Raw genomic sequence first — 22,930 nt, 5'->3', positions numbered from 1 at the left:
AGATAAATTCTTTAAAAAATTTTTATTTTACTATGTAGTAGTAGCCTTAGAACTGGCATCCAGAGACTAGGAATTGTCTATGTATTATTTTCCATTGTATGACAAGATGCTTCTGCTATGAGTTGCCAGACACGTGACCCATTGTTCTGCCCTAACCACTTGTAAATAAGACTGTCCTTGCTGCTGCAGTGGCTGAATGCATAGAAGCTGCTAGGGTGGCCAGACAATGCTTGGTTTTGCTCTGCCATTTACAGCTGTGCTTTAGTATATGCCGCAGTGGCTCAAAGTGACCTACATTTGACCCCATGGTCAGCATTTCCTTCATGAACTGCATTTGTCTTCACCTCATTCATCTGAGTTTGCACTACCAGTAGTACTTATGAAGTTCTCTGCCCAGTGGCTGGGGACACTGACTACTCAGGTAGCCTAGTTCTAATAGGTCATCTTGGGTGGGATTTACTGAACCCAGCTGCTCCGACATTTTTCGGTGTAAGGGTTCAGTAGCAGTTCAGGACAACTACCGTGAATATCTACCATGTGTCAGGTGCTATTCAAGTTGCTCAAAAAACATCTTCTGTAGCTATTTAAGTAAAAGCCTTAAGAGAAAACCCCTCTGTGGCTGATTTATGACCATTTGCTTAGCATCTGGGGAAGGAACTGGCTGAGAGAGTGACACCCACAAGGACAACAAAAACAGGAGGAAGTGGCCAGCTCACAGTGGGGGAAAGGGGGACATTCCATTCCAGAGCACCTGGCACAAGGCTGCTGCTTCTGAGCCACAGGTGCAACCACTACAAGGGTGTCCAGCCCCTCAGCAGACTCGGGGCAGCACTCAGTCCCCTGGGGGGGCCTTCCTGCTGCTGCAGGATTGTCAGGCACACAACTTAGTGACTTCAAGAACCCACAATACTGTTAGGAGATGGGCTCATGACCTCTCCCAGGAATCTTTTGTCCCCCTTTTCTTTGGAAATTCAGAGAAAGGACTTTAGGTAGGGCTCAAGACTGAGGAATTCAGCTATGGAAATACTGCTACAACAACTGATGCACATTAGAGGAGAAAATGGTTAAGATTTAGCCACTTCTGCTGCCACATATTGACGTCTTCCACTTTCTCTCTTTCTAGGAAGCCATGCCTGATGATGTCCTCTTTAAAGGCTTTCAGCTTTTTCTCTCCTTTGTTCTTGTACAGTGGTTCTTCTTCTTTAGTGTGCATCACAATCACCCGGAGAGCTTGTTCCAAAGGACTGTTGGGCCTAGCTCCAGAGTTGATTCAGTAGCGTTTGCTGGGTTAAAAAAATGTACATTTCTAGCAAGTTTCCAGGTTATGGTGATGCTGCTGGTTCAAGACCAGTTTTGGAATAACCGATCTTACAGAAAGGAAAAATCAAAACTATATATATATATATATATATGGCAGTCTGGTACACTGCTGTGTGAACATTCTGTGCTAGCTGTTCTCTAATCACAGAAGAATTCCACTCTAGCTTGCTCCTTCCTCCAGATGTGTGCTTTTAATTCTCTTCAGTCTATGTAGAAAGGGGTTCTGTTCCCTTTAAAACATAAGTGAAGCGGGCTGGGGTTTTGGCTCAGTGGTAGAGCACTTGCCTAGCAAGTGCGAGATCCTGGATTTGATCCTCAGCACCACATGAAAATGAGTAAGTGAAATAAAGGTATTGTGTTCAACTATAACTAAAAAATATTTTAAAATAACATAGTTAAGCATATTTAAACACCTTCTTTCTAGAACCCAATTAAAATGGGAATTTTTGAAACATTTTCTGTGATCATATCCTCGTAAAGACACATAGGCACCCTGTTTGTACGCTGGCCAACAACATGGATGTTCTGAGACAGCTTTTGCTGTATCTTCGGACTGGCACAGAATTTTTCTATCATTAATGAGCCACTTCAAAAATAAACTAAGCAGCAGTCTTCTGGTGCTGACAAGCTTACAATAGAATCAAATATATTTCACATATAATCTTGCTGATTTCACATATAATCTTGCTCAGTTTGTGATTCAAAGTGATCATTTCATCCTAAAAAGAACACCCTAAAAGAGCAGGTGATCATGAATTTGGAATGTATATCTCCAAAAAATGTGCAGGAACTTAAATGTGCAATTAATGCATGGATGAGGCGGACTGTGACTGTTTTCTTCAAGTCCAATGACAAGTTTGATGTTGTCAGCTGTATCTAGTTCCCAGTTGGCCAAGAGGGTTGTTAAACATTTACAAATTACTGCAATGAGTGACTGGTGCAAAAAAAAAAAAAAAAAAAAAAAAAAGTGCAATGACTAGGAATATTTTCTCCCACTTTTTTTTTTTTTTCTTCTGGAAGTAGAAATTTTTTTTTCTTCTGTAAAATAAAATAATTTAGATCCATTAAGAGTGGGATTTACTGAACCCAAGTCAATCAACCAACCCAACCTTGAGTCAATCAAGGTTCTGGTATAGTTGTAGAGAAGACTTGAAAAGGAAGGCAATAGTAACTGAGGGAGAAAAACACTGCTGACATTAGCTGTAGCACAATTCAAGTTTATTCCATTTGTTCTTGCAACACAAAACTGAAACACAGTATTATTTAGCATTCGGATGTACATGAACTAGGATACTTATGAGAAACCCAATTGTGTCAAAAGTATGACATTGTGGAAAAATGAACTCAAATATATCAAAATGCACAAAGCACTAGTCTTCCTCCATTACTGCTTAGAAAGATATGATTGTTTCTCCATTTACAAAATAGAATCAGGACAATTTAAATTTTTAAAATTTTGCATGCAAACACTGCAATTGCTTATTTATGTAGGAGGGCACTCTTACCAGCTTCTTCTATACACAATTGAGTATACAATATTGCATGGAAGAAAACAGCAGCTCAGTTGAAGTTTCAGGGAAAAAACAAAAACAAACAAATAGGTACACATAGATTTAAAATCCATTATTTGGGGAAAGAAATCAGTGAATAAAGGGCCTACTCGTTTGTAGCTTCCACACACTGCACCTACCTACTACATTGCTGTGCCCAGCTGGGTTTAGAATGGTGAGCTGTGCAAAAAAGAACTATGTGGAGACTCAGGTGCTGTGTATAAACTCTAAGTCTATAAACACCAGTCTGCAGCTGCAGGGGGAATTTGTTAGTATCCTACTGTAAACAGGCAAACAACCTGTTTTTACTTGTTATAGTGCATACGAAATGACTGATTTAATACAAAACTACTGAACATGCAAGATTTTTTCTGAGATGTTAAATAGTACTTCAGTGGAGAACAAAACTTACTTAACCTTTTGCTAATGCATGTAGTACCAAAAAAACAGACATGGTTTTAGCTTTACTCAAAATTATGAACATAAGTGTTGTGAATTTCTCTGCCAAGTGGTTCAGAAATACATTATAAATAACCTAGTTAAAAAAAAAAAAGAAAGTGTAAACCATCTTGGTCAGTCTATTCTATTCTATGTTTATATGTTATTTTCTCAAGCAATTGCTTCATAATTATGGGGTTTACAAAATGGCTGAGAAAGAAGAGGGAAGGCGAGATAGCCTCTACTGCATTACAAGGAACATCAGGATAAACCGTACAAAGAAGCCCATAATGACTGCAGAAAGCAGACCAAATTTAGGAATGATAGGATGGTGCACTCTCTGCAACAGCCAACAACAATACAACACTTGCAAAGTAAAGGTGAAAATTGTGTGAAGGGCAAAATTCAAGCCTTAAAAATAGCATTACGCCAAGAGGTGAAACCACCCTTTGTATTATGCTGATAGTTATAGACTGACAGAGTGCCCTCCATTTCCAATCAGGATGTCCAACTTCTAATAGGCTGCATTAAGACAGCAGAATTTGCCAAATATAAAGTATTTTAAACCACCATTTTGTGATTGTTTTCTTGGACATAGGAAAATTACAGGGTTAGGCTAGTTGAAAGTGAAAAAGCCACAGGATAAAAAAAGGGTTCATGAACACACACACACACACACACACACACACACACACACACCAACCAACCAACCAATCAGCAACTGATTAATAAAATTTGTTATTAGCCAGGAGCTGACTGTTCTTGATAATAGTTTAACCCTGCTGTAGAATGCTACATTGCCTTAAAAAAATCATTAGTTCTATATTATCCACAATCTGAATATAAGTCCCTAACCCACCCTTCCCCCTTTAAAAATTTGAGGTACATTCAATTATTGCATGACTCGGCTAAGGAAAGACCCTAATATTTTAGTAAGCCTATATGAATGGCAAGTCAAAGAAATCTCAATATTTTAAATGCAAGATATCAAATTTAAGGTTACATGTTTAATTTTACTGCTCATGAAATAAACATTTGGAGATGTGTCTTAAATTTTCTGCAATTCATAAGAATGCCATTTCAGGGCACTGTATTCTAAGAACACAGAATAGATTATTAAGTTGTTACACTTTATGCAATGCATGACTTATAAAAGAAAAGAAAGAAAAACACATTATGCAGGTGGGTTGGCATGTTCAGCAGAAGCCTGTCCACAACTCAGGGAACCTGGTAACAAGCAAATCTCTGTAGGGATGGGGTTAAATTTGTCCAAATAGTAATCTAACCCCAGTGATAGCTTTGGTGCACTAAGTAATCAGCATCCAAGATGGGTCTGAGAGAGGCATTCCAAAGAATGTTCCTTGATTCTCTAAACATAACTGAGGTCAATTAATTCAAACAGCAAATGAAGAAAATCCATAGGTACTAAGAAAACCTTTCTCTCTTTGTGTGATACTAACACGCTTATGGCTATGATTCTATTTTTAAACCCCCTTTTACTACCAGCAGGAGTTTGAAAGTGTTTCAATGTTACGTAAATGTCTGACTCTATAGGAGAAAAAAAATACGCATACTGGAATGGTTTCTCCTTTAGATTTCTAAAATTTAAGATTTTATAAATAAAACTAGTCAGTTTTATCTAAAGAGACATGAAATCCACATGAAAGGGGAGAGAAAATCCAAAGTTCAGTCATCCAGCAATTTAGGAGTGTGCCCCTCCTCACCTTAACTGAGCTTTCACATAAAGCTTAAAGTCACTGAGGGAAGATTTGGTCACCAACCACAGGCAGCGCTCTTAACTGTGCCAGGAAATCCCCAGGAGAGTGCATTCTTAAGGCAGAAGGCTGTAGCTAATTGCTTATCTCAGCACCCTAGGTTTACATCGCAGCGGCCACTACTGCTCGCAGGTAGGGCTGCCAAATAAGAGTTGGCCTTTGTATAATCAGACCTTCAACACAATCTAATTAATGAATTAGCTAGGAAGCTGGAAAGGTCAAATGTTCCTGGTACGTTGTGTCTTTGCTCTCCCTTGGGTATAAGCTGTGTATTTTATTAGAAATGGAAGGAGGCTGGCTTGATCAGGAATCCTGGTAAAATCCTGATCCTGGCTTTTCCCCTCCTCCAAAACATTGTTTTTTTCTGGTAGTCTGATTTGTTATGAATTTCTCTCTCCCCTCACCCCTCTGAAAGTATTTAGCTGAAGAAGCTGGCAGATAGAGAGTGACAGACAGACAGGCAGCAGTGTGAGGCCACAGGAGAGTCATTCTTCCCAAGTTATCAGTCCGTCCATCCATCACTGGAGAAGAGCTCTGATTGCCTGGTTGTCAGTGGCTTCAAGGGCGGTCAGTCCATCTGGACCTTTCACAGTCTTATCAGCACCCTGGAAAAGAGAGGGAAGAGTCTTCAGCATTAAGTGAACCCATAAGAGGGTGAAGAAAACACAAGAGTAGATTATGTGGCATAGGCTAATGTTTACACTGAGAATTTAAAAAATTCCCCTGCTGGAATTCACTGGATTACAGAAAAAGAAACAACAAAGAATTTGGTGAGGTTATGGATTAAACTGTAAAAATGCTATATTACTTTTTAGTCACCAGAAATAATAAGCTACAAACACAACTTGGCATTAACACAAGCAATGACTGGCTTTTGTTCATACTATTATTGCATATTTACCCTATTAAGCTTAAAAAATAATATCCCTCTGTGTGGTAGAAAACAAAAGAAAAACATTTTTTGCTAAAGAAAGTACTCCTGTGATAAAAATTATTTTTTTCTTCTCTGCAACATTTTTCTCTACAGTGGCTAAATGTTATGTATGTTAAGAACATATGTGATACTGATCATTTTACTTAGGAACACTTAGTGGTAAATGATTGGGATGTGGGCTGTAAGGAGGCTGCTCTCTAAACTAGGGAAATCTTCAGTGCAGACTGCCGACTGCTCTGAGTGCTTCACCTGCAGGTGCTGTCCTGTAGTGGCTCTATGTTCTTATTTGTCAGTCCTTTCTAGAATGAAAAGTCCATGGGAACAGGAATCCTGTGTGACTCACCACTGCATCCCAGCACCTAGAAAAGTCAGTGCCTGGTCCATGGTAGGTAATGCACTTGCTCCCAAGCTAGGTTTGAACCTTCTAGCTCCCAGAGACAATATCCTACCATCTGAGGGTTCTCTTCAAGGACCCCTGCCACAACCAATAGTTATTCACCAGGCTCAGCTCCGCCCAGCTCCCCTCGCCAATCTCTTCTTCTTCTGTCAGTTCTGAACCCTAAAAATTTGTCTACATGTAATGTAAATGGTACCTCAGAGTCCCACTCTAGTCAAACTTATCTGCCTCTTTTCCCATTAATTCATATGTGCTCCCATCCTACAGAATTTCTCACCAGTTCATGAACATTCCATGAGCCATGCCTTTATACATGTGGGACTCCATATGGAATGTCTTATCCCATTTCCTCTGGCAAATCCATCCATCCAACCAAGAATCTGCTGAATGTTTGATGTGTACTTACTAAGTAAGGAACTAGAGAACCAAAGAAAACCCAGACAGAGTCTGTCAATCTGGCTGATATGGGAGACTGACAAGTCAACATGGCACAGTGGGGTGAATACAGCAGCAGTACCATTCCCTGGGGGTGGTGGTGAAGTGGCTCATAAATCAGAAGAGGATGTTGTGGGAGGGCATGAGGGCTAAAGCCTTCCTGGATGAAGTAGTGCTTGGGCTGAGTCTTGGTGAGTAATAAGCTGATTAAGTATAACAGGGAGACAAGGTGACAGATATCTGGGAAGTCTTAAATTATCACAAGGTCTTCCTCAATATCACTAGGTCTATATTTTCATTTTCTAATTGAAATTAATTGCTTCATGGAAGACATGGAACTCAGTCAAGTGGGAGAGAAATCAGTGAGAATTTCAATTCAATGTGGTAAGCTCCTGCAACATAGGTTAAATAACAATAACTGGGACCACTGCATTAAAAAAAATGATTTCTTACTCGTTTTGATGGCTGTTTTTTGTGACTAGCACTGGAAACTATAATTCTGCATTATTAAAGAATTATATAATATGGCGACCCATCAGTTTATTTCCCTTCTTTTGATAATAGCACTCTGAGGATTCTTTTGTCATCTGCAGTGTGACTCCTAGGATATAAATCAAGGAGCCATGTACTTTTCCCTTGTCCAGTGTTGAAGATTTGTTTAAGTCAAACAGGATTCTCTTAATTTAGAACCTCAGGTGGAGAGACCAAAAGAAATTAGAGGTTATTTATCATTGTGGTGTCACCTGGATGACAAGCTGAGGAGTTCCTACTATTCACAGTCCTGGTGTCACCCAGCTGCATTCTCTCTCAACCTGATCCTCCAGCTTTCCCTGTGATTTCATGACTAGTCAAAAATTCCTTTCTTACCTGTTGTAGTCAATTTCTGCTATTTGCAGCCAAAATATTTAGCTGATAAAATATTTTAAAAATTTAAAATCACCTTTCCTCCCAATTATAATATCCAATTATGAAATAAAACTCAGAATACACAGAAAAACAATATTCTTAATCCTGCAAGTCAGATGCAATTGATAATTCACATTTTAAATGAAATTAATAAAGTACTTAATGTATTTAACAAAGTGGAATAAGTTCTAAAAAAAGACAATGAACTGGTTTTGTCAAATGGATAAGAGTATTACAAGCGAGTTTTTTTTTTTGTACTTGATGCAGCTATATAGAACTTAAATATATTTGGTTATTTATCATTTCTCTGAAAAAACATTTTTAATCGTTTGCTTTTAGTTTCAGTGATTACTGCCATAGCTTTAGGTAATATATTCATGCTGAGTTATTAGCTTTAGATTTTTCTCTCTGACTTCCTGCTATGTAGAAGAGGCTTCAGTTCACCACCATCATTTTCCTGGGACTTTTTTTTATGTCTGAAATGCCATTTTCTTTCTTCATATTATTCTATCAATTTTGATAGTATCTCATCTCTCACACACGCACTTTCTCTTAATTTCCTGTCATACTCTCTAACTTGCCAGCATTTCTGTTTTTTAAGATTAACTATTCTGATTTGTAAAAACTGTTTTCTTATTGGTTTATTTTTATAGTTAAAAAAAAAAAAGAACAATGTTTAAGTTATTTCTAGGTAAACACCATCTGCTGTGGCACTTAGCAGAATACTATGATTAGTTTTCTCTCTGTTGCTCCAATACTGCAACCTACTGCTGCCCTCACAAGTGACAGAACTGGGAGATGAATCCCAGAGTAGCAGCCTGAGTTTTTCACAGTACTGTTTATTTATTTACAAATAACAAATTTCTAAACATATATGTTAGTTCCAGGATAAACCATTATAATGTGTAGAACCTAGAATGCACTGGATTAAACTCAGTTTATTTCTCTTTCATCTCAGTCTAGTGCTAACTGCATCAATATCAGTAGAGTGGCTCTGTCATACAAGGTCATTTAAGGACTTGGGTTCCTTCTACCATTCCTTGAGTACCTCTGCATTCCTATGGCTGAAGCTGGCTTAACTCTATACCTGCTTCCAGCCCTCTATATCAGGAGTGGTGGGGTAAGTCCACAGCAACTGGCTTCACATTTTAGGTGATGATTTGCAAGTGGCACATATCATGAATGCACATCCCAGAGTAGCCCCAAAAGACACATTTATTGCAAGGGAAGGTGAGATAGAAGGACTAACCAGCTGCCATGTGTGCAACTAAGACCTGGGGTTCTCTTCCTAAATGAATGAGGAAGAAACAGATATGGCAGACAGCCTACAATCTGACTCTTAATGTTCTGAAAATAATTTGGAATAAGTCATCGATGTCCTCTTAATGCCAAGATCAATCACTGTCAGCGGTATTTGAACAGTGCAGCCCTCAGGCTCAAGACACTAGGTCCATATTCTGTCTACCCTGCCTTTCCTTCTCCCTGCACCAACTCTTTCAATTCACCCTCGCCCCCTCTTTCCTTGCTCTCTGGCTGTCCTATATATATTGCTATTCTTCATGGTTCTTCTATTTGGAACTCTTTGTGACTTGCTCAAGGTGTTTTTCATTAGTCTTCTCAGATATGTCAAACCTTTATCCTTATCCCTCAGATAGTCTAATTCCACTCTTAATGTGGAATTAGCTGCCTTGAAATTTAAGCTCATGTATACATATTGGCTTTGAGTTTTCATCTACTTTCAGTCCCATAAATACCTCAAATTCAAACTCTCCTAAAATGAATCTACAACTTTTCCCTAAAAACTCACTCCTTTTTCAGTAATCTCCATCATGGTGAAGAACACTACCACCTTCCAAGAACATGTAGACATTATGCTGTTCTTGATGATCTCCCCGAGTCGTCCCACAAGACACCAAGTTACTTTTCTTAAAACTGCCCATCTGTCTATGCTTCTCCATAGCTCTCTTAGTTTGGTCTTCATGTAAATATTCTGATGCAATAGCTTCCTTTCTCTTCTTTCTTTTCTTACATCATGCAATTCATACCCCACACATCTGTCTGGGTAATCTTTCTCAAACGATAGCCGACCACACCGCTCACCTTCCTAAGCCTATGGGCACCCTTGCAAAATAGAACGAAGACAAATAACACGACACAAAAAGGCACATTTGCTCACTACCTACTTCTCTAATCATATTTAGTGCTAAATTCCTTCTATCCTACATTGAAGCACCAGAAAAAAATTCTACCATACCCTACTGCATTGTGATCTTTTTTGTCCTGTGACTTTTCTCATCGTGGCTTCTATCTGGCCTATATTTAGAGCTTGATTAAGGTGATAAAGTTTTCTTAAGTAGGAAAAGCTGCTATGGCCAAATTAAAGTGGCCATAGCAAACAGCCTGGCCATCGTTCCAGAGAGTAAAACTTTTAAGGCAATATGAGTGATTTATTGATTTTCAGAAGTCCTACTTTTTGATATCAAGTATTATTTAGTAGTATATGGTAGAATGTAGGAAATGTTAAAAAAAATTTTAAGTCATCTTATCTCTGCTCATGAATAGTTTACAACCTTGTTGGAAAGATAATCTGTACAGGCATGAAACAAGAAGAATATATCTCCTGCTTGTTACCTTTTTTTACTTTCCTCCTCAGATAGCCTAATTCCATTCTTAACAGGCACAACTAGGTCAAGAAAATTGAATTAGTAGCATTTTAGAATGAATTAGTAACATTTAAGAATGAAACTCTTAAACTTATATTAATAATGTGATGTTATTTTCACAAAGGGCTTTTGTGGTAAAGATGCTGATTACAGTTATACTGATCAACTATTAGCATACGAACCAGTTTTGTTTCGATGCACATTAATATGGTAAAAATATACATGGACCTACCTATCTATACACCCACACGTTTGTGTGCGTGCATACACACAGAGTATTAGTGGACATTTCTCGTTAAGACTGTTTTACAACCTTAGAATATAACCCATTTCTTCAGAAAAAAATTTAGCAACCATAATTCAGAATAGTTAATTCATTTGTGGAGAGAAGGCAGTTTAAAATCAAACACAAACTGAATGCCTGAAAGGACTGAGACAGCAGCTGAGAATTAAAGCCAATTCAAGGGACATGTGAAAGGAAATGAATAGACTGTATTTATTTTGTTTGGTAGTAAATGTTTCATAAAGAGGTTGAAAAATGTAAATTTTTATTCTTCCCTTTATGACATACTTTTCCAGGCTAGTATTCCAGTGAATCTCATGTCATTTGAACTAGGAATTGAATCTAAAATTTTATAAAACTGTTGAAACAGCTTTCCAGGGTTTAAGTTCTTCATTATATTCTGGAAGCATGCTAGAGTCCTCAGTTAGAAATTCCTACTTCAAACATGTATTGTTCTCAGTCCAAATAAAATCAGAAACATTTAAGTTCTTCATTATATTCTGGAAGCATGCTAGAGTCCTCAGTTAGAAATTCCTACTTCAAACATGTATTGTTCTCAGTCCAAATAAAATCAGAAACAAAACCGAAGAGCAGGGAAGGTCTCCTGAAGAGGGTTACACTAACAGCAGAAACATCTGAAAGAATTTTGACATGACTTGTGTAAACCAAAAAAAACAAAACAAAAAAACCCAAGCAAACAAACAAAACCCCCGAGACTGAATCACTGCTAAAGCTTAACAGTGGACTAGAGTTATGAATAACCACACAGTAAAATAGGCCCAGAGTGTCTGATATTGATAAGTCTTCAAGGAAAGGGTTAACCAAGTTTATTCTACATAAGAGAACTGTACCTAATATCCTTAAGAAATTTCCTATCCAAAATAGCTAAAATGTTTTTATTCTTATAAAGGCATTTTTCTCTTTTCCACTGTATTTGTTACTACCTGAAATTAAATTACATTCAATCGAAAGTACGTTTTGTATACTTGTTTATTCCATCTTCTCCTTTAAGAAAATGAGGTCTCCAAGAGGAGCAGACTTGTTTATCTTCTTCATCCATATATCCCCAGTATTTAAATGAATAGACTGTATTTATTTTGTTTGGTAGTAAATGTTTCATAAAGAGGCTGAAAAATGCAAATTTTTATTCTTCCCTTTAACCATCCAATTAACTCTTATTCAATTGTTACATTCTCTCTGAAGCCCTTTGGGAATTTCCCAGGCAGCTGGCTCCTCCTTTAAGTCCACAGCCTGTTATTGATCATACCAATATGCCCACTTCGACTCCTCCCTCCCTCCTTGTTTTCCTCTACTACAAAAGTTGAAAAGAAATGGAATTCCCACAAATGGGAAAATACATGTGGCCATCTAACACAATTTTTGGCCTCTCTTATAGTGGGTTATTCCTTAACTCCTCCTTCTTTTCTGAAAAACAGACCCAAGGCATAGAGGTAAGGTAATCATCTCGTAACCTACGACCAGAGGGGATGGAAGGAGGCGTGAGGGTAGGATGATGATGCACACAGTGGAGCCAGTTGTACTACATATCTCAGACATCTTGATATGAGCCACTTTCTTGTTTAGATTGCTACAGTAGGGGCTTTTATTGTGGCTGAATTTCTCTTATAGCACTTAATAGAGTCTACAATTATCCGTAAACAAACTTCTCTTTCCCAAATTAGGCTGAACTCCATAAGGATAGGGTTCTTGTTATATTCATCTCTGTAACTTTAATAGCTGGATTAATGCCTGGTATTCAGTCAGGCTCAACAAGAATTTGTTTAAAAAAATTCATGTCTGGGTCACAGTGTAAATATATACTGAGTTACAAATATTACCCTCAGTGAATACACAACACACACACACAAATACCACACAAATTAAAAGGAACAAGTATGTCTTCTACCATCCTGAATATGTACCACCACTTCTCACTATATTAAAAAGAATACTGCAAGATATTTTCAATCAATTTACTGCATATTAAAACAGTCCTGAGAAACTGTGTTATGTTCATAAAGAATCTGTTACTGGACCGGAAGTATGGATCAGTGGAAGAGTGCTTGCCCAGCATGCATAAACCCCATGTGTTTGATACCTAGCAGTGCAAAAAAACCAAAACCAAAAACAAACAAACAGCAACAACAACAAACCACCAAAAAACTTCAATAAAATGAAGCCACAAAACAATAAACCACCACCCAACTCCATTATTTCATGATTGTGGGGTGTCTGTTTGCAATTCCACAGTGCTATTGATACAATATTGAGAATCTGAAAACTTTCAACTGTTTGAATTTATACTTCTATGTTACAATTGCCAAAGAACTTACACAGTTCAATTTTGGCGACTACTAAAAATGAATTTGGCATTTAGTGACATTAAAAAAAAAAATCCAAATACCCACAATTGTACATGTTGTATAACTGTATTTAGTGGTACAGGATCTCACAGCATATTTAATTTCATAATTAACTTACACAGTGATAGAGGAGACAAAATAGTGTTTCTGGATACCCCAGAGTATCTAATATAATACAAAATATGCAATGTGAATGCCATGTTCCACACGTTTCAAAACTTCCATGTAGCAGGTGACCTTAACTATATATATATATATATATATTTTTTGCCCCCAACAGCAGTCTCATAAAATAGGCACTGTTAACTCTACTTTGTAGACAGGTTCTTTAGTTCAGAGATTAAGAAACTTGCTAAATGTCAGTCAGACCGACAATGGGTTGTTGAAGGGAAGAATAAACATTTACATTTTCCAGCCTCTTTATGAGACATTTACTACCAAACAAAATTATAAGACTGACTCTAAATCCTGTGTTCTATGAAATCTTTAGTTGAAAATCATCTATAGCTTCTTGTTCCAAAAATGTGAGGAAGAGTCCCAGACTTAAAAATTTATTACCTTTAGTTATTTGTACCTTATTTGTCTCTCTTCAGGAAAATGAATACCTTTGTAAAATGGAATAAATACACGAGATACCATCTCATCTGTGGAACACTTTGAGGATAGAGAATATCTGCAGACATTCAGTCCACAAGTCAATTCAACAAGCATTTACTGAATTTCTATTAAGTACCAGATGTAGTCTTTTTAAATAAAATTTTATTGACTCACAGTCACACTCATTCATTTACGTGTAGTTTAGAGCTGCTTTTGTGCTATGGTGGCTGCAACAGTAGCTGTGACAGACCACATGGCACAAAAACTCAAAACATTTACTATCTGGCCCTTTACAGAAGATGTTTGTTGACCACTGTTTTAGGGTATTAAGGAGAAAGAACAGACTACTCCTATTTTCACAATCTATCAAGGACAGAGGAAGGGTTCATTTATGCAAATGTATGGCAAGTACTGTACTAAAAATAGAGGGACAGACCCCCCTTTACCTTCTTTGATGAACACTATTAATCCCACTGAGTTCGGATATCAGTGACTTCCCGGTTATCAGGTTATAGGACTAGGCTTTAAATCCAGGCTTTGTAACTTCATGGTCAAGATCCTCAACTGTAGGATTCTGCCTAATGACTTGCTCCCTACACAATGGGTTAGGGTTAACTACAGCACTGGATGAGAACTTTACACTTGACAACAGCCAAGTGTTGCTATTGTCTGATCTCTTTCACTTAAACAAAACTACAAAACAATTCTTGCAGCCTCAATTAACTCTTAGAGGTAGGTACTTCAAAAGTTTTCCAACTAACCACTGCAACTTATTCACTTAACGGAAACTAACAAATGAAACCCACACACACATATGAGCCATGAGACACATTTTACGTTTCAACTTCTTATTTGGACACAGTGACCACAGTTCATTTTCAGTTGCAGATAAAATGGTTGTGGATTTGTTCTTATGTTACTCACTGTAAAAAAAAAAAATGATTTTAACATTTCTATTACAACCATATTTTAGCAAGAACAAAAAGATTATTTAGACTTTTCAGAGAAAAACTCATCATAGAAATAGGAGGATGGAGTAAAACATAAGTGAGTCTTCAAATGACTTCTAAGGACACTCAGTATTGACCTGTTGGAGTACTTCTGTTGTAGAACATCATAAATTTTAGATGGAAATTTGTCTATACTTGAAAAAATCTGTCTATACTTGAAATTTGTCTATACTTTATGAAAAGTTATTTTCATAAAGCTTATGTTTTTCAGGGAACCCCTGTTCCTGAAGAGGGTCTCCCCTTTTCTGAGAAGCACATCCATCCTGACTAGTTTTAGCATCTACTGAAAATTTATGATATACTGGGGGCTTTGCAACAAGTGGCTTATATCCACATTCTTTCAGTTATCTACTTTGCTTTAATGTAGAAGTTATAGGCAGGCTCTGAAGCCAAACTGACTGGATTTGAATTCTAACTCCCTTTCTGTTATGGTTTGATGAGATCCCCCAAAGTTCATGTGTGGAAAACTTAATCCCCAGTGCAAGAGCTTGGGAGGGAGGGAGGACATATCAAGAGGTGATCAGGTCAGATGAGCTCTGCCCTCACAAATAGATCAATGTGGTTCCTGGAGAGTGAGTTCATTATTGTTAAAGTGGATTTGTTATAAATATAAGTCCAACCCTGTCTCTTTTTTCCTTTTCCTCTTCTACTTTCTATCACAGGATGATGCTGCACAAAGGTCCTTGCCAGATACTGGCACCATGCCTTTGGACTCCCCAGTCTCCAGAGCCATGAGACAAATTTTTGTTCATTCTAAATTACCCAATCTGAGGTATTCTGTTAAAACAGCAGAAAATAAACTAAGACACCTAGTCAAGCTGTGTGATTCTAAGTGCTCTGTGCCTGTTTTACCAATGATAAAATGGGGAATACAAATCATGCCTAATATGATTATTGTGATGATAAGGTGAGTTTATTTATATCGAGCACTTAAAGTAGACAACATTATGTTGGAAATATCATTTTATCGTGAGCTACCTTATACTTATCAACTCTATGTGGTAAGTACTGGTCCCCTATTACAGAAAAAAAGCTATGCTGTGACATTAAAGAACTTGCCAAAGTCACAGAGCTATTAAGAAGCTGAACTGAGCACTAAACTTAGGATTGTTTGGTACCATGACACACAAATGTGCCACTAACTGAAACTATACAAAATAATGATGTACTCCAGTCTAAAAGAACTACATGAGTAAAAACAATGAGCTTACAATGGACACACTTGTGTATGAGGTGTATAAAACCTATCAAAACAGTAACAATTGATTCTTCAGTTATTACAGAGTAAATTTTGTAGTAATCATTTGGGTAGGCCCTTTATGATGCAGTCTCATCTTAAGGCAATTCAGAAAGATACTGCAAGGCTCAGTAGTCCAAATCTTAACCATATTATATGGAACAGAACTTTGGTGGTTTTAAATAATAATAAATGTGTGCTTGAGAATATGTGAAGCTGCTTATATTTTATGGAAGCAGGGCAGTGAGTAAATTGAATAAAAATTGGCTTTACCAACAAGCACATCTATTTGCATATGTTCAAAAGGACTGATTTTCAACACTTATATCATATACATTTGATTCTTAAACAGCAGTGAAATGTGTATTGTAACATACTTCATTGTGAATCAACAATACTGGTACTTGAGAGAGATATTCAAGTGGTTGCTTGATTTTAAAAAAAGAAAATATATTTATTAAAAACATCAACAATAATAGATAAAATGGTTTTCTGTATTTCTAAGCAGACTGATTTTTTTTTTTTTTTTAAATATTAGCAAATAAGAAAGAGTTAACTTAAGAGTGGTCTAAAACAGGGCTGGCAATGTAGCTCTGTGGTAAGACACTTGCCTACTCTGTGCAAGACCCTGGGTTTGATCCCCAGCACTGCAAAATAACCAAACCAAACCAAGTGGTATAAAAGAGCTGTGAGTTACCAAAATTAGTGTTGCACAATAATCAGGGGTTATACATAGATTTTTTCTTGTAAGGTCAGAGTGGACTTCCTAAGGAGATAAATTCTTTGACAATGTGAAGCAGAGAAAGATGAAAACAAGAAAGCAAAGTTTCTCTTAGACTTCTTCCTCTCAGATATAGCTTAGTACATCAAATATCTCTAGTAACAGGATGACGATACGATGATATATAATAAAAAATTAAGTGTGTTGTCAGTTTATTTTTGTAATCTAAGAATAAAACTAATTATAATGCTTAAAGTTCTCATTAAATTTTCAATTTATGGTATTTTGATTTTTGATGTTAAGATACAACATTCTCTGCCACTCTCCCTTCTTTATGTGGCACTGGGGATTGAACCTAGATGTTCTCTGTCACTGAGCTACACCTCTAGCCCTTTTTATTTTTTGAGACAGGGTCTCACTAAGCTGCTCAGGCTGGCCTTGAATCTGCGATCCTCCTGCCTCAGCCTCCTGAGCTGCTGGGATTACAGGTATGAGCCACTGTGCAAATGTAGTATCTTTAAAGGACTGACAATAGAAACACTGCTCCACAATCCCCTAGAGAGGATTATTTAGAAATGGTTTTCTCTAGGATTAGGAAGCAAGAATACTGGACTCCTTAAAAATCCTTTATTATCAATTATGTGTTATAAAGGATTACATAGAAGGAATTTTAGTAAGTACTAATATTATAGAAAGTTTAATATGCAATAAATATATTAATTCATATTAATATGTATATTATTAATATAAGAAATGTCCAACATGATAATGTACTGATGCTTTAGACAAACAATTATTTCTTATAGAATTATTTTGTAAGCACAAAAGTAGACTAAAAGGTCACATGTAACTTGAAAATAAATGAATTTTTGAATTTCTGAAAGCCTATCAGATAATTATAGTTCAAGAATACTACTTTTATAAATAACGTGCTCATTGCATCTTGCTATGAACCAGGTATTTGTGATTTTAATCAGTTTAGAAATGAACGAACGACAAAAGTCCTAGAGCACTGTCCTATAAGCTTGTGCGTGACTGTATAAACTAATAAAACTATTTGAGAAATAAGTGCTTGCATAATTGAACTTGAATCACTTGGGAAGAACTGTTTTGTCATTGAGGGTTGAGGTTTTAAAATGATGCATAATATAAACTCTAAAACTATATATGAGCAACAGCAGTGGTTGGCTGGCAAACTATGGCTTAGATGCTTGTTTTTATAAATGAAGTTTTACTGGAACAAAGCTGTGCCCATTTACTGATGTACTATCTATGGCAGCTCTGGAGCTGCTGTGGCAAAGTCATACCTGCCATACCAGGCATATGTGACTCTTCAAGAAAGTTTGGCCACCTCTGTACTAGAGGATATTTTTAAACTGTATTTTAAATGCTCCCCCGCCCCCCCCAAAAAACCCCAACCCTTCCTGGTTAACATTTTTAAGGCAAAAAAAGAGTACTTTATTCAACTAAGATAATTACAATTCTAAATGACACATGATTACACAGTCTGTTCTTGTTTTGATAAAAACAGGCTGAAGTGTACTGGGCTTGGCCTTTATTCTCACTGCTGTGCTCCTAAGTTCCACTTCTCAACCAAGGATGTCTGTTTTACACACCCAGTACAGCTTCTTTCTTATGCTCTCATTCTTCTGCTGCTGTTACACTTCCGAGGGTGCTACTTGAGATTCAATTTTAGTCTGTTTCACCTGCTTCTCCTTTTCCTTGTCTTTTCTCATCAGTTTTGTTATATTTCTCATATGCTCTGGATACTCATACACCCGGAGCTTTTGAGTGTCTGTCTTCTATCTTATATGTTATTATTCACCAATTCTTCAGTGCCAGTTAATTTTCATTTCATATTTTAATATTCGTTTTGATTTATTCAGGTATTAATTTCTTTTTATTATTCCTTCTTGTATCTGCTTCTTCCTGAAGTGCATCCAACTTATCATTCCACTTGGTGCTCAGGAGTACTGAGCTCCTCTGGACCTGGAGAAGCCCTAGAGAAGTCCTGGATCAGCTCCTACCTTTTGCTTTCTTGTGCATATTTAGGAATGTTTCTTCTTTGCCCCTGTCTTTGCCTGCTTTCTATCTTTCAAGGATTTGCTGTTTCTTGTCTAACGAATCCCCTCTTATGGTCCAAAGCAGATACTGATTCATTCACTTTAAAAACACTTTTTCTGTCACTGGGGACAAAAAAGGGGATAGTAGAACATGAGCTCAGACATCAATCTAGAAGAGGAATTCCTTCATCTGTTAATCTCTACATTTTTTTTAAATTTCCCAACTCAACAATTAAACATCATGCTGCATGAAATTTTACCTGCAAATATGTACAGGCTCCATTTCTTATAACTGCCCTAATTTTGAAAGGCAATCTCAAGTAGTAGAAAGAATATAGGTTATTGAATCATACATCTTAGAACAAATCTTGAGTTCATTATATTGTTTGGCCTTCAGGCAGTCAAATTTTTCAAAGATATACAGTTTCCTTATCCATAAAGTGGAGATAATATACCTATGTACTTGACTTAACAATAAATTATAAGTGGTATAGTATATCATTTACAGTTTGATTTAAAATATTCTAGCATTTTTTGTTTGTGTTTTGTGATCCTCTTCCATTAGTTGTGATCCTACTGTTTCTAAATTGCTGTTTATTTATTTATTTTTTCTTTTGTGGAAAAGCAAGCTTTATTTCAAAGTAATCCAAGAAGAGAAGAGCCGTCAAGGGGAACACATTTACAAACTGGATGGGAGCACACAGATACTGTATCCATTTGGCAAAGGCTCAGTCAGAAGTCACAGCATAAATTGCTGTTTATTATTCTGTCTTTTTTCCTATGCTAACAATGATATATATCAGCTGGATAATATATTAGCAATGTCAATGATTCTGGAAACCGTAAGAACTCAACTGTGACAAGAGGCAGAACTGGACTTAATACAAATATTAATTGTAACTTTTTTTTAAAAAAAATTTTTTTTAGTTGTAGCTGGACACAATACCTTTATTTTACTTATTTTTATATGGTGCTGAGGATTGAACCCAGGGTCTCACATGTGCTAGGTGAATACTCTACTGCTGAGCCACAACCCTAGCCCTGATTATAACTTTTAAAAGATGGGGAATAGCCCTATTTTAGCAATTAAGGATTTTTCAAAGAGAACAATTGGTTTAAAGAAAAAATTGGCTAACAAAACCATAGCATGTCCATTAAAGAAGATCACACAATAAAATCAAATTAATTAATTTTGAGAAAGCAGAACTAAAAATTTCTATGCTGCTTTCAAAAAGTTTGAAGAATTCATGTAAAACAAATAATGGTTCTAAAGGGTTATAGTCAATCTTCCATCAATACAGCCTTCTCTGAATGTCTTTTATTTGCCTACAAAAACAAGGCTCAAACACAAACTTAAAGAACGATATAAGCAAAAGAAAAACCAAACTCCTTAAAAGTTATAATGATTTAGCAACACAGTACATACGTGTGTGTGTGTGTGTGTGTGTGTGTGTGAGAGAGAGAGAGAGAGAGAGAGAGAGAGAGAAGAGAGAGGGAGGGAGGGAGGGAGAGAGGAAGAGAGAACTTTTTAAAGATAACATATAAGGGCCTAATGTACATACAAATCAGCTGAACTTTCAGGAATTCTTTATTTTAGAAGATTCCATAACAATGAAAACTTACAACCACAAGGTTTCAATAAGATAGAACACTGTGTTTGGAGACTAAGGACTACAAAGCAATGATTTGGGCCCTTCTCAAGTACAATAATAATTATGTTTACCAAGGAGGAAAAAGATGACTATCAGAAAAAGAGTATTTACTCTGATATAGATCCAGATACAGCTAAAAGGAAAGAGCATGCTTAGGGGTAATGCATGTAGTAAATAACTCTAAGTTAAAAGGACCCCACAGAAGTTTTTATTTTCAGAAAAAACCCTTGGGTGAGCAGAAAAGGTCAAAGGAAGAGGGGAAAGAGGAGCCATTCAGTTCTTTTAGTATACGCTCAGCTAGCAAATAGGCAAAGGCCATGAGAATTAAGTGACACTGAGGAGGAGCAGAGAGACAGACTTCAGATCTTGGTCATGTGGCTTAAACCCAGGGTCACATTGGGCCTCAGCTGTACAGTTATGAGTCAATAAGCTCCCTTTAATTTGTCTGTCTATGCTGGGTTTAGGTATCTGCAATACAGATAGTCCTTACTAATATACTATTGGAATTATATCAGCCTTTCATGAATTATCAATCTGTATTTATAGCTCGATTGACTACTGGAAACATGTTTTTGATATAGTAAGCAAGAAATATTTCCCCAGGGATGAAGCTGGAAAACATAGTGACTGGAAATCTTTGTGAGCATACCCTATCACAGAAGCTGTTCCACCATAGTAGCAAAGAAAAACATTTCCATTTATTTTGTTTTTTGGGGGACCCATACCATTTGTAGCATGGTATATAGTACCTAAAAACTGCTGTTATTATATACCCAGAAAACAAAACAACAAAAATCACATATTTAAAGAAATCTAATAATTGTGTTTAATAGGAAGCTAAGCATAGAAAAAATTTTCTAGTTATAGAAGACCTGAATAAATTGACTTAGAACCATATCTTTAAAAAGTTGTCAACACAATGTTAGAAATAAAAGTGCCACCTCTTTCCCAATTCTCTTCATACCTTATTGAAATTTAGTTAAAGGAACACAAAACCCTCTTTCAGTCTTAGTTATGATAAAAGCTACTATTTATTGAGCACTTATTTGGTGTCAGGTACTCTGGAAAATGCTTTATATACATTTACTCATTTAATTTCTATTCTTCCTTACTTTTTTTTAGCAGGTCTTATTCTAAGATCCCAAATGAGTATATTATGAATAGCATTTTTCAGAGAATGGTCATAGAATGGCAAGCTTGGAATTAATATTGGTGTCTTATTTTATAAATATTTCTTACCTTCCAACATCTAATATAGCTAGAATGTCTGCTACTAATCGGTTACTTCCTAAGGATGGATTCTGGAAGCCCATTAATATTAATAGCAAACACAAAAAACAAAACAAAAAAACCATTGGAAATCTCCAGATTTACCACGATCTCAATCATATCAAGTAACGAGATGACTTAGAGTGTCCTTACTTACAGCAAAATGCCTCTAATGATCTTGCTTAGTATGGACTATGGAAATTGAAACTTAATATCAAACCAGTGCTACTCAAAGTGTGGTCTGTGATCCAGTGCCAGGTCATAAACGCTTATTTCAGCTAACTTTTTTATAAGATTTTCTTGAGGAAGAGACTAGTCCAAGCTCCTTTCCCACATGCCCACCTGGAACTGATAACAGTTTGTGGACCAGTTATTTTGAGTAAAACCATTGTAGATCTCAATTTTGGATACTACCTTAAGTTTTCTATCCTGTAGGCATATGAAATTAAGTAAATTAAATACTTAGCTTAAATAGTTGCACAGTAATGGGGGAAAATTGAATAAAAATGAGCAAATAACCTCACCTTTGAGAGAAGCAATTTCACACAGGAAACATGACCCTCATAGACAGCAGACAGAAGAGGGGTGATATGATGTTTATCTGGAGCCTATGAAATGACAAATAAAGAGAGAACCTTATCCTCTTTTCATTTCTTCCTTCTTTCTACATCTGAGGAAGGGAATTCTTGAAAATATTCATAATTAATAAACAGTCATTTGCCTCCACAGAATAAGTTTTTAGTCTCTTAGAATGGTAACAAGTAGTCTTGGAAGTTTGCATAGTGGAAGGAGTGGGCTCTTACCTCAGCTCAAATCTTACATCTGCCACTTACTGTGTGTGGTTAGTTACTTAGCCTCTGTGAGCCTAAGTTTCCTACTACTGTAGAAATGCCAATGTGATCCAGGAAGGAAGAGATAGATAGACCATAGCACTTTCCCTGAAATGTGAAAATCTCATCTTACTTGCTGTTATGGTTACTTAAACAACTTTCTTAAAGTCTGAAATGCAGAAGTTATAACAGGCTAGAGTCCAGAGATGACTGCTTCTGTCTGATTACTTCATTACTGACCTTTGCCCCACAATCCCGTTTAAATGTAGACTATGACTAGAGTCCTATGTTCCACTACATGACAGCATTTGCTACGTATAGACAGTGCTAACTCCTCAAGATTTAGAACTTAAAAAGCAACAGCCAAGGGGGAAACATGAACCCTTAGTTTATAAGCTTAAAAAAGTCAGTTTGTTTGGCTTACTTTTTAAAAATTCCAACTATATTTTGAAGTTACAGGAAATTTGGCATAATTTCAGCTGTATTA

The 22,930-nt window shown here is 36.6% G+C and overlaps 1 protein-coding gene across 1 annotated transcript in view; it reads right to left on the bottom strand.

Annotated features, from left to right (window-relative positions):
* Window positions 1–2,521: 2,521 nt before the first annotated feature.
* Mtpn (myotrophin) overlaps window positions 2,522–22,930 on the bottom strand; it is a 34,901-nt gene continuing 14,492 nt past the window's right edge. Inside the window, exons 3-4 of the mRNA XM_076832812.2 lie at window positions 22,138–22,221; window positions 2,522–5,688 (exon numbers count right to left, since the gene is read on the bottom strand). Coding sequence (XP_076688927.1) covers window positions 5,602–5,688; window positions 22,138–22,221 — 171 coding nt within the window. The 3' untranslated portion in view covers window positions 2,522–5,601. The remainder of the gene's footprint in view (window positions 5,689–22,137; window positions 22,222–22,930) is intronic.

Source organism: Callospermophilus lateralis, chromosome 1 (assembly GCF_048772815.1).
Source record: "Callospermophilus lateralis isolate mCalLat2 chromosome 1, mCalLat2.hap1, whole genome shotgun sequence".
Lineage (NCBI taxonomy): Eukaryota > Metazoa > Chordata > Mammalia > Rodentia > Sciuridae > Callospermophilus > Callospermophilus lateralis.
Note: the sequence above shows the minus strand (reverse complement) of the source record. Positions and strands in the feature narration are given on the sequence as shown.